Raw genomic sequence first — 19,191 nt, forward strand, 5'->3', positions numbered from 1 at the left:
TTGGGTGGAGAGTATGAAAAGATGTCCATGGACTTTCCCCACCTGACCTTAGAGCCTCTATTCCTTACTTGCAGTATGTTGCTTAATCGGTCAGATGGGGAAACAAGGGAGTTCTGATGCTACACTTGTTGCCAGTGCTTGAATCCAGAACGTGAAGGAATTTAAACAATTCACTGTTCTGAAATTGTTCCTTAATGTTTAAAATCAGTGTTTTATCAGAGTAACTAAAGATAATGACACTAACTTATCTACATTTTTCAGTAGTTCAGCCGTTTTCAAAACCATACAGTTTGTTTTTTGGATCACGCTACTGGTTTTGTCATTGCTGTCTTATATCATATCGGTTGCAGTATCATTTTTGAAGTGAGTCAGGAGCATATACTCTTTGAAAAACTCCACTTTGTCTCTTTGTAAAATCTGGTTCATTTTAGTTAATTAGTTCAGTCAGAACTTCCAAACTTCATTCAGATTCTTCACTAAATACATTTTCATCCCAGTTATTGAAAACTTTATTACCAATTCATTTGGATAGAATATTTTATTTTCACTTATATAACTATGCATATTTTGTTTCATTTCATGTAAATTTATCATTTTAAATGTGATCCTTTTTGTTTTTGTGCCATGTACACTACCAGTCAAAAGTTTTTGAACAGTAAGATTTTTAATGTCTTTTTAAAAGAAGTTCTGCTCACCAAGACTGCATTTATTTGCTCCAAAATACAGCAAAAAAGTAAAATGTTGAAATATTTTTACTGTTCAAAATAACTGTTTTCTATTTGAGTATGTTTTAAAATGTAATTTATTTCTGTGATCAAAGCTATATTTTCAGCATCATTACTCCAGTCTTCAGTGTCACATGATCCTTCAGAAATCATTCTAATATGCTGATTTGCTGTACAAGAAACATTATTATTATTATTATTATTATTATTATTATTATTATTATTATTGTTGTTGTTATCATCAATATTTAAAACAGTTGAGTACATTTTTTCAGAATTCTTTGATTAGTACAAAGATCCAAAGATCAGCATTTATCTGAAATAAAAAGCTTTTGTAACATTATACACCACACCATTCAAAAGCGTGGAGTCTGTATTATTATTATTTATTTATTTTTTTGAAAGAAATTAATACTTTTATTTAGCAAGGATGCTTTAATTTGATGATAAAGACACAATATTCAGAGGATTTCTTTTTCAGATGAATTCTGTTCTTCTGAACATCATCAAAGAAACCTGAAAAAATTCTACTCAGCTGTTTTCAACATTATAATGATAAATGTTTTTTAAGCAGCAAATCAGAATATTAGAATGATTTCTGAATAATCGTGTCACTGGAGTAATGATAATAAAAATTCAGCTTTGAAATCACAGGAATTACATTTTAAAATATATTAAAATAGAAAACAGTTCTTTTAAATATTTCAGAATTATACTGTTTCTGCTGTAATTTGGATCAAATAAATGCAGGCTTGGTGAGCAGAAAAGACTTCTTTAAAAAAAAATTCATTTTGACTGGTAGTGTAAACACTGCTTATATTGTTAAAAAAAATCTTTTCACTGGCCTGGCGATATATAGGGTACATATGAAGAAAAAAACCAGCTAAAAGCCATCTTGGTCAAAAATGAGATAATGATAGTGAGTGAATGCTCCTGACACATAGTACACATCCATCAAATACTTTTGCTTCTGACTTGCTAAATTCCAGCCTCAGCCCAATCAGAAGTACCAGTGCTTACATAGAAACCTATACAAAGTAGCCAGAAAGAAATGCTAATTTTAAAGAAATACGACAGATGGATTTAGCTGGCTTGCATTTGAACTCTTCATATATAGAGTTAAAGTTGAAGGTGTACAGTGTGTATGTGACCGTGACGGCGCGAGTGGTCCCACAGGAGCGATGGTGTTTTTTATTTACAATGGGGCATGTGCAGGAAGGGTCTGTAATGGCACTGTGGCTCTCTGTATGCTGATGTGCAGTGGCTTTGCTTGCCCTCTCCAGCAGTAATGGAGTGTGTATTTATGGAAAAGCCTGTGGACTGTAACCTAAGGTCATGGCCCTTAACTCAAGCAACCAAGATTAATTCTGACATGGTTTGCCTGAGATTCTCTCAGAGTGAACATTTTTAGTCTTATTTGGTGTGAATGTGAAAAATACCCATCAGTCCTGCCTAATTAAAATAGCGGTCAAACCATTTTTTTTCCATTTTAATATCCTGCTTCACTGAGAATGTCCTCCAAATTATTAAAAAAGAGTGCAGAGATCAGTGTTAATATAAAATATTAAATAGGAACATGTTCCATTCATGTCTGACAGTTAGAAAATCAAGTATTTGTATAGTGTGACAGGTGTGTTTAACTTTCGTACAAAAAAATAAAATAAAATAAATGGATATTTTGTTACCTAATGCAATTACATTCTTATTTTTTAACTGACTTTTTGGAGCCACTGTATTTGTACTGTGATTGTAGGTCTAGTAGTTTTTTTTTTATTGGTGTCTTTATTTAAAATGATCTGCAGTCTTGAATGCTTCTTTACTGTGTCACAGTAAAGAAGACGCCCATATGTCTCCAAGCAGACGCCCATATGTCTCCAAGCAGTCTATGGGTTTTACCACAAAAAACACATTTGCACACACATACACATTTACAAGCCCTTTTAAAGGCCTGGGTCTACAGAGTTTAAAAAAAAACATGTGCCTAAGGCAAATAAAAAAATTAAGTATAAAGAGCCTACACTAAGTGAAATCCTTGACACCCTGGTGTGCAACATGAATTTAAATTAATTTTCCCTCTCTTTCCCTCTTCCTCTCCCCTCTCTATAGGAACTGAGCTATATCTGCTCTGAATGAAGTCTGTGTGCTGCTGGTTGAGAATGTTGTCACGATAACATCAGCCTGACTCTGACTGCGGCAGGTGGGAGCCCAGGGGTCAGGTAACGGTGACATTGGGTCAATGTATACCCAAACACACACACAAACACACACTCTCACATGCACGCTCACGTTAAGTCTGTAGCGAGATGTTAGCTACGGAAAATTCCATTACCCTTGGAAGGAGGCTGATTATGACTGCTTGTTTAAACACTCACTGCCTGAATGTTTTTGCCCACTATGGACACTGGGGTCTTTGAGAGAGCGGGAATGGACTACTTCCATCCTGTCTAGCGCTACAGCTTATTCATTGCAAAATTTTGTTCCAACGAGTATTTTTGTCACGTTAAAATATCACCTACAACTAGATCATTTACTCAAGAAGCAAAAATGTGTAAGATAAAACTTACACAAAATTTCTGACAATATATCCTGAATGAAGTTGAATTTTGCTATTGAATTTTACTATTGAAGCTAAAATTTGTTTTTTTCTTCCAATTGCAAGTTTACATCTCTCAATTTTGACTTTTTACCTTAGAATTGTGAGATATAGACTTGTAATTGCGTGTTATAAAGTCACAATTGTGTGATATAAACTCACAATTCTAAGAAATAGTCGCAATTCTAAAAAAGTCAATTGAGAGATATAAAGTCTAAATTTTGACTTTTTATCTCAGAATTGTGAGATATAAACTCACAATTGCGAGAAATAACTTTTTTCTAGCAAGTGTGAGTTTGTATCTCACAATTCTGCTTTTTTTCCTCAGAATTGTGAGATATAAACTTGCAATTGCGTGTTATAGAGTCAGGATTGTGAGATATATTATAAACTCACAATTCTGAGAAATAAGGCCGCAATTCTGAGAAAGTCAGAATTGTGGGAAATAAACTTGCAATTGTGAGCTATAAAGTCAGAATTGCAAGACTTTTTATCTCAGAATTGCGAGATATAAACACTTTTTTCATGCAATTGCAAGTTCCTCGCAGTTCTGCTTTTTTCCTCAGAATTGTGAGATAAAGTCCAATTTTATGGAAAAAAAGACTGATATGTTCTCAAAATTGAAAGTTTATATCTCACAATTCTGACTTAATTTGCAAGAAAAAAAGTTGAAGAAAAAAAGTGACACCTGCAAGATATAAAAATGCAATTTTGAGAAAAAAGTCCAAATTGTAAGTTTATATCTCACAGTTCTGACTTTATAACTTGCAATTGCGAGTTTATCTCTCACAACTCTTTATAACTCAGAATTTGTGAGGTAAAAAGTTGCAATTACCTTTTTTTATTTTTCATTTAGTGAAAAATTCAGTGGTGGAAACGGGCTTCCATGCAAATCTGACTATGTGTGATTAAAATAAATTTATGATGCAAAAAGGTTTCCAGTTTTTAAAAAAGATTTTAAAAATAATCATATTCAAGATACAAGTCTTAATGTCTTATGCAGTTGTGTTTCTCAAGTAAATTTTCCAGTTTTCATTTTTTTCATATACATATATATATATATATGTATAACAAAATTGTTTCACTTACTTGTTTGCTTGTTTTAAGACATTTTTCTTGACATTTTACAAAATTCACAAATGTACACATGTACACATTAAGTCTTTTTCTTTATCTAAATTTCTTTTAAAACATTTTGTAGATTTCCCTAAAACATTATCATTTTCCTTTTCGCATGAATGCATATGGTTGTAAGGATGTTGGGATGTTTTTAATTGGGTTTGAAAATAGATTTCAAGGTTATATTCTGTGAATATGAGTCTTAATAACTTATGCATTTTTTTATAAAGTGAATTGTTATTGTTTTAAGAATGCTCAGATATATTTACTGAAAATGAAAATACTAAAAAAATAATTTTTGCAGTGGTCTGCCCTGTTTATCAAAATGCTGTATTTTTCACTATGCTAAGAAGTAACATTGTGACACAATATCATTATGACATATTCAGTTCCACTTCCTCTGCAACCAGTTTTTGGTTGTTTCATTTTTTGAAGCAAATGAATGAGTTTTTGGCGCTGTGTATCTCTGAGTGATGTAATGTTTGTTACAAGAAAATAAGAGATCAGCAGAAGAACAAGTGCATTTTAAATGACTCTTTTAATGTCCTAAGGATGTTAATTAAATCACAAGATCTGAATTTGAAATAGCAGGTTTGTGCTTCGGAGATAACTGTGAACAGACAAAAGTCCACAAGATGAACCATTTTGGGACGTAATTAAGGTTAACCAACTTCTGTCTTCTTCAGTGTTGCATAAATTGGTGCAGTCCCTTGTTGGAAAATTTCTGCTTTCTACAGAGCCAGTTACTCAAAAGTGTCTCGCTTCTGTGTTTGATGGTTTAGGTGTTCATGAATAATGCTTCTGCAGCCTGCTATTGAATTTTAACTCTATAGTCTTAATCGCTTTCGGATAAAGTGCTTTTCTTTGCACAGAGACCTCATCAGTATTTACTTCTAGTTCAGGATCTGTCATTTTGTGTTTTTCAGTCTGTGAGTGAGGGCTGAGTCAGGAGTGAATCAGCGCTGCTTTTGATTGACGGACAGCTTGGTGGGAAACAAGGCCCCGGGAGAGTGAGAGTCCGATAACAGGAGTGAAAGCGTCGCTACGGCAATATCATCTTTCAGTCTTCACCGCCACTCGTCTTTCACAACATGGCCTCTGCGGTAGCACCGTTCTCCTCTGTCGCTGCCTCTTTGGGGACGTAGAAAGACACGGGACACATGGACACATTCCTGCGTACTGGTACAGAGGAAAGCTGAGGAAGTGTCTTCAGACTTTGAGGTCCTTACAGATGAACAAACTGTTTCTTGTTTCCTGGTTTTGGAATTGTGTGATTTAAAATGACTCATAGTACAATGAACATTTTAGAAAGGTGCAGTCTCTGATTTTATATGTTCCTGTGTAACATTAAAGGCCAATGCGTGTGGCTCGAGAGCCCATCATGGCCAGACCGCTGCTGAAGATCCACCGCTATTTCCGGCGTAAACCGGTACGCTTTTTCTCTTTCATCCTCCTCTACCTCACCGCTGGCAGTCTTGTTTTCCTCCACTCCGGATTCTCCAGCGATACTTCCACTACTGGAGCTTCTGGAAGCGGCCGTGACCCACTTATATCTGAAGGTGGGGGCGGCACAGGTGGTGGAAGCTCTACCTCTGATGGTCTCGGGCTCCTAGGAAGGGTGTTTAAAGAGACTCGGAGAGCCCCCCGGAGATTTGGACCACCGTGGATGAAGGAAAATGGGGCACAGGATGCACCGGAGTGGGCCGGAAGAGGACTCGATCATACCAGCAGCTGGAGCCATGGAGCCAAAGGAAGAACCACCAAAGAGATGGATGATGGGAGAGGTAGGAACAGTTCCATTACCATGTCACCAAGATTTAACATCTGTTTTAAATCTGTCATAGACATTATATTGAACAGTTATAGTCATAGAAAATGCCCTGATGTTAATGACCAACTATTGGCCAAACCAGTAGGATTGAATGAATTTCCATTCTAATACAACCTGATTACTATTACAAAAAAATACTAAGAAAATAATTTTTGCAGTGGTCTGCTCTTTTTATCAAAATGCTGTATTTTTTGCTATGCTAAGAAGTAACATTGTGACACAATATCATTATGACAGATTCAATTCCACTTCCTCTGCAACCAGTTTTTAGTTGTTTCATTCTTTGAAGCAAATTAATGAGTTTTTGATGTCTATTAATAGCATATTTTCTTAGTGATAGATGATATTAACACTACGTGCAAATAGCTATAGATTCATTTACACTGTGTTAAAATAACAGGATTTTCTGCTATTCATATTTATTACAAATAGTGGCAATTATCTGCACCTCGGTATTGTGGTACATTATAAAACAGTATGCAATAATAATGTATTGAGTGTAAATGATAATTTTAATTTAAATTATTAAATGGATGAAACGTTATTGGGCAATAAAGATAAACACCAAAATAAACACCTAGCCTAACCCCACAAGATACTTTATTTTCAACTTTTTGATATTTCCTTAATTCTTATTGAAAGTAAATGCCTTTCTGATGTATTATTTTAAAAGAGAGAAAACAAGTTTGTCAAAAGGTGGATTTGAACTTGGATTAATCACGTCAAAAAGACTACGTCACACACTTTACCACCTCTGGCACTAGAGCTGACATTCAATTACTGTCGTTTTTGTATTCTTGACTATCCCAATCACACATTGGTGGGTGGAGTTAGTGTGAATAGCCTCTGCCAACAAGGCGGGCTGTTTGCACTTAGTGTAAATAGACACGTCATATTGTGTCTCATTTTGTTTTCAGTAAAAAAATCACAGTATCTTAAAAGCAAGATATTCGTTTGAAAAGAAAAGTTAGATTTAAGTCTTATTTTAGCAAACTCTACCAAATTTTTTTAAGGTTCCTGCTAAAAGCAGTAAAACATATTGCCATTTTATTGTTTTAAACATTAATCTCACAAAAATTGCTAGATTTAATAAAATAAAATAAAAGTAATCTTGAAAAATCTGGAAAAATATTAAATATTAAATGTATATTGTTTAAAGGATGATTAGATTTTGACTTTAGAAAACTATAGATTTTTCTGTTATATAAGGAAAATCCTAAATGTTCACCAGTCATTTTGCTGGTGAAGTTAGTTGACAAGCACAGAGGTCATTCTATAACTAGGGGTACATACAGAATTTGACAGTGTGAAGAAAAAAGTTTTCCTGTTTCCCAAAAACCCAAACATGACCTTACATAGCTGCTTTGAAACAATCTATGTTGTATAAAGTGCTATATAAACAAAGGTGATCTGTAGGAATATGTGCATAAAATACCATCTATGTTTGCTGCTGTCCACCAGTTGACAGGTAACTTAGTTGACATTTTTAGTGTTTTGGGCCTATACTCAACATGGAAGCATAGAACTACTAAGCATATGGTATTTTATAAATGTATTTTCATAAACAAAACATAATTTTTAGTTAAATTGTCGTGTTAAAATTTGCAGCAATAATACTTGCGTAACACTTTTGACAGTCAATTAATCCACTCCTGACGCAGGTTTGCTAGTTTAACCAATATTAGGAGAAGGAGAGAGAACAGAACTTCTAGTGTTTCATCCATGTGCTTCTAGAGAAGGTATCATCATACTGTGCAAATTATGTGAGAATGGGTAATTATATAATTGTGTACTAGAACATTAAGCATCAGGGCTTTAAATTGATGAAAAAATATTAAAAATATACTTCACGGACATGAGATGTACCCACAATTATACATTGACCCACAGTCTCTCTGATGAAGCTGAACAAGGAGCTCTTTCTGGTTAAGCATTTAAAACACTGCTGTCCATGTTTGTCTTTTCATCTTGGTATCCACAGAGGATTTTCCTTATTTAACAGGATACCTAACATGTTCTTACAAAGACATGGCACATGCAGTTGTGTGTGTTAAAAAAAGAAGTGATTAATGTTGCACTTCTGTCATGACGTAAAACCATAGAGCACAGTTCTCCTCTAATGATTGCAACGTCAGACACTCTCAGTGGAGTCTCAATTTAGTGTCTTAATGGAGGAACTTTGCAATTTATAGAAACACAGTGAGCATATAGTGTCCTGCAAAGAGACTTTACAGGGAAAAACAGTCATCCTAGGTGAGATTCCATATATGGCATATATATTTAATTTGAAGGGCACTGCTAACAGCATCGGGAATAAGTGTACATGCAGTATCAATATTTCACAGGAAGTGAAGAGTAAAATCATTGCGTATATGTCGCCCTGGACCACAAAACCAGTCATAAGGGTACATTTTTCAAAACTGAGATTTATACATCATCTGAATAAATAAGCTTTCCATTGATGAATGGTTTGTTAGGATAGGACAATATTTGGTCGAGATACAACGATTTGAAAATCTGGAAACTGAGGGTGCCAAAAAATTTAAATATTGAGAAAATCGCCTTTAAAGTTGTCCAAATGAAGTTCCTAATAATGCATATTACTAATCAAAAATTAAGTTTTGATCTATTTACAGTAGGAATTTTGCAAAATATCTTCATGCAACATGATCTTTTGTGGTCCACGGTCACATATACGTATATAAGGGGTCATGTCATGTGAAATCAAATTTGGTTTGATCTTTTGGCATTTAAGCAGGGTTCCCACACGTCCTGGAAAACATGGAAAATCGCTATTTTTTTAATTGACTAATGTTCCAGTCCTGCAAAACACATGGAAAATGACAGAACATGGAAAATGTCTTGAAAAATCTTGTAGTTGTCTTGGAAAATTATTATTTAAAAAACAAATGGAATTGTATTCTCCTTTAGCCAGTAGCAGCAGAAAATGTTTGAACTGACATAAATCATAACTGGCCAGTTTCTGCTCCAAATGTGTGATTAGCAGTCAGCTCTTTTGTTTTATTTCAGCCAATTTCTGTTCTGGTGCTGCTTTGTTTACTACAGTAACCAGGGAATTCTGCATCACTGTTGTTCCATTAGCACCACCTGCTGTCAGAGAGTGAATTTGTGCTTTCAGTCTGTTTTTGTTTCCTGCAGATATTTTTATGCAGTGTAATTTTACAAAGATAAAGTTAGACCATTCTGTTTTTGCTTCAGATTTTGAAATTAACTTCTCTAAAGACAGTCGCTTCCCTTAAAAGATACATTAATTTAAAACACCTGCGCCATGTTTTGATATTGAATTATTGTCCAGCCCTATTGGATCATGATTAAAATGCAGTGGTTACCTCTAATTTTAAATGGCTACAGAAAGTTTGCCCTGTAATAGAGCAAAAAACATCTTGTTCATATAGTCACATTTTCATTCTTTTAAGAGAAAATGAACAAATCAGAATTTGCTTGTAAAAATCAGAATTGGCCATGAAAAATCAAGATTGGTGCATCACTACTGATTTTTGACAGTTTGAACATTGATGTGTTTCCAAACCTTCTATTTGGAAACACTTCAGTATTTGGAAAGTACTTCAGTAATTCAGTAACTTGTTAACTAATGGTTTTGATTATTGTCAAAAGTAGGCTATTAATACTTCTAAAAAACTGTAACAATAATAGCCTTTCTGCAGTTCTGTACTAGTACTAATACAGACTCAGTTCGTACTTGCTGATAGGTGGCTGCTTTCAAACACTTCCGTGAATATTTATATCATTTTCTATGAGCAGTGATATGCAATGGCCAATCAGACGTGTTTAATTATTCATTTGACCCTTTTAAAGGGGTCATCGGATGCAAACTTCACTTTTTCATGTTGTTTGAACATTAATGTGTGTTGGCAGTGTATGTACAAATCTACCTTATAATGATAAAAATCCATGCAGCGGTTTTTAATTAATCTGTAAAAATAATATCCCCTTTTTCAAATCGAGCCGTTCTCAGATGCCTGTCGGTGTGCCGTCACAACAACAGAGGCCGCTCCCATGATAGTTGATTGTCATGAGCTCTTACCTCAGACCAGCTGTCACAGTCCAGTAACTTTCCTTGTTTGGATGCCGAAGCAGGGATGTAAGTTAGACAAGAATATCTCCGATTGAGCGATTGAGGTGTTGTGTTGCTGGATGTAATAATGAACATAGTGGTCGTCATTTACTCCCGACATCTGAGCCGCTGAAGATGCAGTAGATTACATCTACATATCTACATATATCCGTCTGTTCGCGCAGATCATTCGTGATCCAGCTTCGCTTACAGCAGAAGTGTGTATAACCGTTTTTTTATGAATCTTTGCAATCGGCTTTCCTTATAACATGGTAGTTTAGCAGCTAAACGCAGCTAAATGCGGCAAAAGTAAACAAGCTCATCATTCCACAGAGAGAAGAGAGGGGCGGGGTGAGCAGGAACAACCCCTTAGAATGAGATGATTTTTGCAGAGCTCATTTTGACAAGGTAAAAAGGGTGTTTTACAAAACCATTGAGAATTTTTAATCAAAGTATATTAGAGACTTTTCATTAAGACCCTAAAGAATCATATCAACTTGTGGAAAATGGGCATCCGATGACCCCTTTAAAGCAACACTTAATTGAAAATATTTAAAGGATACATGCCGATATAAAAAAAAAAAAAACTTTCTTTAATATTACTGTTAGCATAAATAATGAACTGATTTAATGTATTTTTATTTTGTATTTATATGTTAGCTAATCATAACATTGGCCGATTACTGAGAATCCTTAAAGGACCCGTCCCTTAAAAACAATTAAAAAAAAAAAATCATTTTTCCTCGTATTTATGTATTTATTTATTTATTTTTGTTTTGTTTTGTTTTTTGCAAAAAACATTATTAGCATTATTAGTAAACCTCAAGTAACATATTAAAATAATAATAAAAAAATCCATGTCATGATCCCTTTAAACATGGATTTATAACGTCCTAGATTGTATATTTAGAATTCTATGCATTTACATGATATCATCATATTCAAAGATAATCTGTGTGACTCAAGTGCTGCAGGGCACCCCAATTCCCAAATGAGCTCATTTTTGTCAGATGAAGTGCCCAGGGTGTTGTGAGAAGTAAACACTGTGTGCCTGTGAAGCACAACACAGCTATTAGTTAGAATAAGCTGACTGGCCCTTCAAGATCAGAAGAGAATGATTCAGCATGTCAGTGGTCAGTTGTTGCAGACAGTCATCATGGTATGAAGGCCTTGGTTGAAGCTCAGTGGAGTATGGCAAGACGCCTGTGTCTTTAAAGCTTTAAGCTGGAGGAATGAAGTGCCCTTTTGCTGACTGTTGAAGTAAATAATGAATGTGTGTGGGTTTTTTCTAATGGTTGTAGAGTAGCACATTTGAGAGCTGTTAGTTCATAGCCTTTGGTTGATGTTTCATAGCTCCTAAATCCTGTTGCTGAGCAGCCAGCACAAAAATAGTCTTAAAATCTTGTTTTTGTTTAATTACCAGATTAAGCAGTATAAAGAAAATAACCTTGATGCTTTTAATAAAACCTCATTTGAATGATCCAAGGGAAATGTTTTATGGGTTAGTTATGAGTAAGTCTTGTGGAGCTGGAAAAATCACACCCAATATTCCTGTACATAAACGTAAAGTCAGTTCATTAATCTTTAAAATAAAAGCTTCTTCTATGAGGTGATATCTTTAAATATACATGATGTGACCTGCATCATATTTGGTCCTTTATGAAAGTGTGTTCAAGGTTGTGTGCTGAAGGTCTTGCATGCAAGAAGCAGAAATACAACCTCTTTTTCATGTGCAATCTTTTTTTTGTCAAGTGCAAGTTACTTCTATCATAGTGAACTTTAAACCATAAGAAACGGCTTGATAGAATTGCCAATGTGGGTCCCTGCAAAATTAAAGTGTTTTTCTAAACACTAAAAGTGTGAAAAGTGTGAAAGGTGAACTGCATCCGGCAAAGTCTCACCACAGTACCCTGTGCTAACTGACTATAGTTCACTCAGAAACCCACAAAAAGGCAAAAGAAAGCCAATTAGTGGATTGTTGGAGTCTTGGGTCATTACCTTTATCCTCAGTGAGGTTTAAGAGGTTTGAACAGATGGTTCTCAAGTGTAACTCTCAAGGGCCTCTAGTAAAACTTAGCACTCTTCAACTTTGCCAGTCATATGTGGTATGACTAGCCATCAATCTCTGATAAAGAGGAAGCCGCTGTATAATAATTGTGGAGATTGTGTCTTCATGATTGTAAAGACACATTTAATCTAAAGGAAGTCAAAGACAGGAACATGATCTCAGACCCCCAACATCCTTTTCTCTACTCTGCAATATCTGCGATAGCAACAGCAGCGCATGGGCTGAAAGTACAGAGGTGGAAATGCATGACTGTCACTCTCTTATCTTGCAGTATCTTTTGTGGTCTTTCTGCGAGAGTCTAGGATCTGCATTAAAAACACATTAGCATTTTACACAAAAACTCATTTAAAACAAGTACATAGAAACCTTTAGTTTTATAACCAAATATATAGAGACGTAAGATATAAGAAAGAGAGAGGAAGTGTGAGGTTACAAAGTAGTGTTCTTAAAACATGTAAGACGTGTGAAAGTAAAATCCTTTTGAATTTTGTAATCTTATGTATTTTTGGGCAAAACAGGATACTGAATGAGTGGAAAGAAAGCAGAACTTGATTTGACAGAACTAATGATTGAATAATTGCAAAGAAAGTTATATTTGTTTAATATTCCTATAGACATTTACATATAAGTATTATATTTAGGTTTTTTAAATAACATGCACCGTTAAATCATGAATACCATGGATATGTATTAAAGCACAAGGGGATCAATTTTGAGGTCATGTTGACATACAATGTTCCTTTTTTCTCTTGCATGTGTCATTCCTGTCTCCACTCTGCCTCCTTCAGGACACTTTTATAACTTTTACAATCTTCATGGTCTGTCATAGTAGTAGTAATAGTAATGTTGTTATTACTGTAGTTATTGTTTTAAGGGAGACTGGGGAGCTCACAACACTTTTAGTCCCAAAAAAAATATTTTGTGACAACTAGCCCCGGTGTTCCCTAAACTCTTGTTCTGTATTTTATTATTATTATTATTATTATTATTATTATTATATGTTTTAAATGTATAGAACATTTTAGTAATAGACACTTTATAATATATATATATATATATATATATATATATATTTACAATTAATTATATTTATAATTATATTTATAATTAATTTTATCTTAAAATTAAAGGGACAACTCACCCAAAAATAAAAATCCTGTCAATAATACATTATATGGGACAAAATTATCAATAGGATATTAAGTGAAGATCATGTTCCATGAAGGTATTTTGTAAATTTCTTACTGTAAATATATCAGAACTTTTAATTAGTAATATGCTTTGCTAAGAACTTCATTTGGACAACTTTAAAGCAATTTTCTCAGTATTTAGATTTTTTTGCACCCTCAGATTACAAATAGTTGTATCTCAGTCAAATATTGTCCTATCGTAGCAAACCAAGGCCCAGAAAGGTAGGAAGAACATTGTTAAAATAGACCATGTGACATAATGTTTTGAACCATTATCATTTATCACAACAACAACACGACACGTGTGTGGTGCTGCTGACGCAAGGGCCGGCGTTCTGACGTAAAACGTCCATCTTTTTTAGATCATCGGCTGTAAGGTTGAACCACTGTTGTCACATGGACTATTTTAACAATGACCTCACTACATTTCTGGGCCTTGAATGTGGTAGTTATATTGCTGTCTATGCAGGGTCAGAAAGCTCTCGGATTTTATGGAAAATATCTTAATTTGTGTTCAGAAGATGGGTTTGAAACGACATGAAGATGAGTAATTAATGATAGAATTTTCATTTTTGGGTGAACTAACCCTTTAATTTAATTACAGTTTTATGTTATTTTGTAAAACTGAGATTTATGTAAATGTTATGTGAAACCATTAGAATTCATCCCTGTTCCCCTCTTCATTATACATCATATGTCCAGAGCAAACGGTTCATGCAGAGACCTCATCATGTGAGTACAGCAGAGCATCATTATCTCTGTAGTCGTGCTGCTAGTGAGAGTTTCATCCATGCACTTAGCTGCTTCACAGAATGGCAATCCAGTAATGAGTGAATAGAGCTCGACTGGTAGATAAAGCAGATTACCGAGCTTGCCCTCTGCACCTGGAATACGATTAACTCACAGCTTGTGATCCTACTCGCTGCTTTTTAGACAATTGCAATTACTGTAATGTTGTACTGGTTAGTGTGTGTATGTGACAGTCAGAAACAGCCCATCTCAGCTATTAGAAAATACATAAAGTCCTAATGGGTGAGATTACAGAGGAAGAACGGATGTCATGCAACAGGGCATTTTGGGTCATTTTTTTGTGTGTGTGTATGTCACAAATGATGAGATTGATGAAGCAGATGATGCATCGTGCATCAGACTGTGAATGTTTTCGAGAACAAAATGCCCAGAACAATGTGACAATATCTAAACTGTTGATGTTTTATAATGCCTTATGTCACAGGATGTTTACATATGAAACAGCGTTCTCTATATGTGACCCTGGACCACAAAACCAGTCATAAGTAGCATGGGTATATTTATAGCAATGGCCAATAATACATTGTACGGGTCAAAATGATCGATTTTATAGGATGTTAAGTAAAGATCATGTTTCATGAAGATATTTTGTAAATTTCCTACCGTAAATATATCAATACTTAATTTTTGATTAGTAATATGCAGTACTAAGAACTTCATTTGGAAAACTTTAAAGGTGATTTCCACAATATTTTGATTTTTTTGCACCCTCAGATTCCAGATTTTCAAATAGCTGTATCTCAGCCAAATAATGTCCTATCATAACAAACCATACATTAATGGAAAGCATATAAATAAAATGTAAGCATATAAATCTCTTGACCCTTATGACTGGTTTTGTGGTCCAGGGTCACAAATGGTATCTACCAATCACAATATGCACAATATGTTAACGTTCAATGGAATGTTCTGTGCTCTATATTCTCTTTACGAACGAATGTTGATAATTGCGTTTTATTCCCTCAGTTTTTAAAGCCAAGCAAAATTGTGTTTGCATAATACAGTTACAGTGGGAGTCAATGGGGAAAAGCATTGCGCCTGAATAAACATTAGAATACACGCAAATTAGTTAATTATTGCAGTCTTAAATATACTTTAATATACCAAATATTATGTTAACTAGTGTAATAGAATAAAAACTATGTAATAACATTCACTGTATTTTACACGTATAGATCTATAACAATTATCTGTTATTTTTATTAATAGAAAATGTATAATACAATTTTTAAAAAAAGTTTTCAGCATATTTGAACTACCTTAATATGACGCTTTGCGATCTTAAAATGAATTTTCATAAAAAAAAAGTCCAGAGTAGTGTCATGTAGATCTGGTTGTGATTTTACAGTTTGGCCACTAGATGGTGTTGTGTTTCAATGTTAAAAAATGATTAAATGTGCTTTACAGCATTGAATGTTATTCCTTTCTTGAATCAACAGGATCAAGAGTTTTCAAATCAGCATTCTTAAATTGGTACTCGAATTAGCAGTGATTTTTTTTTTTTTTTTTTTGTTACATTTTTTTCTTTTTAGCAAAGTACATCGGCTGTTATGTTGATGACACGCAAAAACGGGCTCTTAGAGGGGTTTCCTTTTTTGACTACAAAAAAATGACTGTTTTCCGTTGCCAGGACAACTGCGCTGAGAGGTAAGTCAATTGAAACTTTTTTTCCCCCATGTACTGTAAAAGAACACACACAGTGCTATCATGATTATGACTTTCTTTTGACTGTAAGTCAAATGACTCTGCTAAAGATCTTTCCTGTGCCCTAACCACAAACCACAATGTTTGTTAAAACTTTCTTTGTGGTGATAAGCAGGTAACAGTTCCCCACAAATCAAATGATCAAGTTTTAATATCCTTTTAATGTTGGTTAAAACTTAGCGCCCATGTTATCATATACAGATACATAAAAAATGCACATTCAGTCATCATAAACATGTAATAAACGTGATTCTGATAACCAGCTTGTTAGAAGAGAGCTACGTGCATGAACTGTGTTCCGACTGATATGATCCCTACACAGTGTTCACTGTTCCCTACTCCCTGAGCAGGGGAAATCCGTTGAAGTTTACTTCACTTCGGAACATTCATTCATGGATTTGCGCTGCGCCGCTGCCTGCAACGTCTTCACACACAGATGAAACTTACTAGAAAAGTGTGAAATGTGACATCATATACCTCTGTAAATAAATACAATATAAATTCACGTCTCGCACATTTTAATGCCCTTTGAATAGATATTTAATTAGAGTTGAAGCTAAACTATCAACTATGTTCATCCAACAATGAAAAAGATTACCACACCCAAATAACTTTCTAAATCTGAATTAGTTTCTTTTTCCTTGGAACACACACGGAGAGATACTAAAGAACTGCACTGATTGTTCATTTCTGTGGAATAGCAATGACTAAGTTAAAGCTGTCAAAAGGATGCAATGTATTAGTGTAAATTACATTAGAGTGAAAGTCAGATCAAGACATATTACTGCTCTAAATTGAAATCATTACTCACTGAACTTTAAAATCGGATCTTTTTAATGAATCAGTTGATCAGTGGTTCGCAACCTTTTTTGGCTCCAAAGCCCCCCATTGTTCACCTCAATATTTAAAGGCCCTTGAGCCCTAGTTGTGCTTTCAAAACTTTTTTTCTGTTGACACTAGTAGTTTCTGTACATTTTAAAAAAATAAAATAAAATCATTAAATCATGATTCCAGACGTTTTGATAGCTGAATGCACTCTTTTTAGTCTCTAAATTGACATTACATTCTAGCTGCTGTGTTTTACTCAATAAGGAATATGATAAAATATGTGGATTTTTACAAATATTTTACTCACATTATTTTTCTACCTGATAAAAACTAGGAAAATGTGTATTTGTTATAAAAAAGTGTATATGGCTCTTGAAAACTTTATTAATTTACATTATTTTCCAAGTCTAGCAATCTCACTTTTAACATTAGGCTTCTTCATATATTCAAGTTTTCCAAGGCTCTCCACCTTATTCTTCACAGCGGAAGTAAGCCTATGGGCGAGACTTCTAGTTAATTAGTTTCGAAAGTGTCAAATTAAATGGAAAAGACAAGGCCAAAAATGCTTATAATAGCTGGATCTGGGAAAACTAAGGCTGCACCCGCGCCCTCACTCACAAGTTACTTCTCTCAGAAAATTGCTGCATTTGCAAATGTTTTGGTACTCACATGTTTATTTTTTTGTTTGCATTGGAACAACTCAAAAAACTGAGAAGAAAAGTACAATCTGACACAGTTCCACACAGGACCCAAAAACTGCACTGGAGAAAATTATTGGCACCCTTAACTTAATATTGGTAGCACCCCCTTTGGAAAAAAATAACTGAATTCAATTGCTTCCCGTAACTATGAATGAGTTTCTTACACCACTCTACTGGAATTTTGGACCACTTGTCTTTTGCAAACTGCTCCAGGTCATTCAGAGTTGAAGGATGCCTTCTCTCAACTGCTGTTTAAGATCTCTCCACTGGTGTTCTATGGGATTCAGATCTGGACTCATTGCTGGAGATTTCAGAACTCTCCGGCGCTTTGTTTGTAACCATTTCTGAGTGCTTTTTGAAGTGTGTTTTGGGTCATTGTCTTGCTGGAAGACCCATGACCTCTGGTGGAGACGCAGCTTTCTGACATTGGCCACTACGTTGTGCCCCATTCTTTGGTAATCATCAGATTTCATGATACTGTTCACACAGTCAAGGCATCCAGTGCCAGAAGCAGCAAAGCAACTGCAAAACATCTTGGAACTTCCACCATGTTTGACTGTAGGGACTGTGTTCTTTTCTTTAAAGGCCTCATTTCTTTTTCTGTAAACTGTGCCATGATGTCCTTTACCAAAAACCTCTACTTTTGTCTCATCTGGCCACAGTATGTTCTCCCAGAAGGACTGTGGTTTTGTCACATAAGTTTTGGCAAACTCCAGTCTTGCTTTTTTATGTCTTTGTGTCCTCCTGGGTCTCCTACCGTAGCGTCCCTTTTCGTTCAGATGGCGATGGATAGTGTGAGCTGACACTGTTGTACCCTGCGACTGCAGATCAGCTTGAATTTGTTTGGAAGTTAATCTGGGTTCTTTATCCACCATTCAAACAATCCTTTGTTGTAATTTTTCATTAATTTTTGCTCTTCCGTCCACGTCCAGGGAGATTAGCAACAGTGCCGTGGGCTTCAAACCTCTTGATGATATTGCGCACAGTGGACACAGGAACATCTCAGGAAGATCTCTGGAGATGGACTTGTAGTCTTCAGATTGTCCATGTTTTTCCATATTTTTTTTCTCTCACATCCACAGACAACTCTGTATACTTCTTTCTTTTCTCCATGCTCAGTGTGACACACAACACAAAGGTTGAGTCAACTTTTCTCCATTTTAACTGGTTGCAAGTGTGATTACTATATTGCCCACACCTGTTATTTGCCACAAGTGTGTCTAAATACAAATTACAGGACCAAATGAGGACCTAGGTGACCTCATAGCTGGCTACGGGCCTGGTCACGTCCATGGAACATTGGCTAAACGTCTGATGCAAAAGGCACACTTAACTGGAAACACTTCAGGAGTTTCGAAGTCGTCATCGGATTGGTTAGATAATACAGGATTTCTGGGAGACGTGTGTTGCGTTCTTTAACGTTCCGCCTGGAAACAAAAATGCAGTGGTGCCAAACCCTCTCAAGAAGAAAGCCACCGTGTTTACTGTGACAACTGTGACAACGAGCGCTTATCAGGATCAACTAA

General features: G+C 35.1%; 1 protein-coding gene across 7 annotated transcripts in view; it reads left to right on the forward strand.

Moving 5' to 3' along the window:
• wscd2 (WSC domain containing 2) overlaps positions 1 to 19,191 on the forward strand; it is a 65,696-nt gene that overhangs the window by 28,076 nt on the left and 18,429 nt on the right. For all 7 annotated transcript variants that reach the window (XM_051109812.1, XM_051109811.1, XM_051109816.1 and 4 more), the window contains 3 exons: positions 2,832 to 2,941; positions 5,364 to 6,221; positions 15,965 to 16,079. In XM_051109812.1, coding sequence (XP_050965769.1) covers positions 5,795 to 6,221; positions 15,965 to 16,079 — 542 coding nt within the window. In that variant the 5' untranslated portion in view covers positions 2,832 to 2,941; positions 5,364 to 5,794. The remainder of the gene's footprint in view (positions 1 to 2,831; positions 2,942 to 5,363; positions 6,222 to 15,964; positions 16,080 to 19,191) is intronic.

The sequence above is a fragment of the Labeo rohita genome, chromosome 5, assembly GCF_022985175.1.
Source record: "Labeo rohita strain BAU-BD-2019 chromosome 5, IGBB_LRoh.1.0, whole genome shotgun sequence".
Taxonomy (NCBI): Eukaryota; Metazoa; Chordata; class Actinopteri; order Cypriniformes; family Cyprinidae; genus Labeo; species Labeo rohita.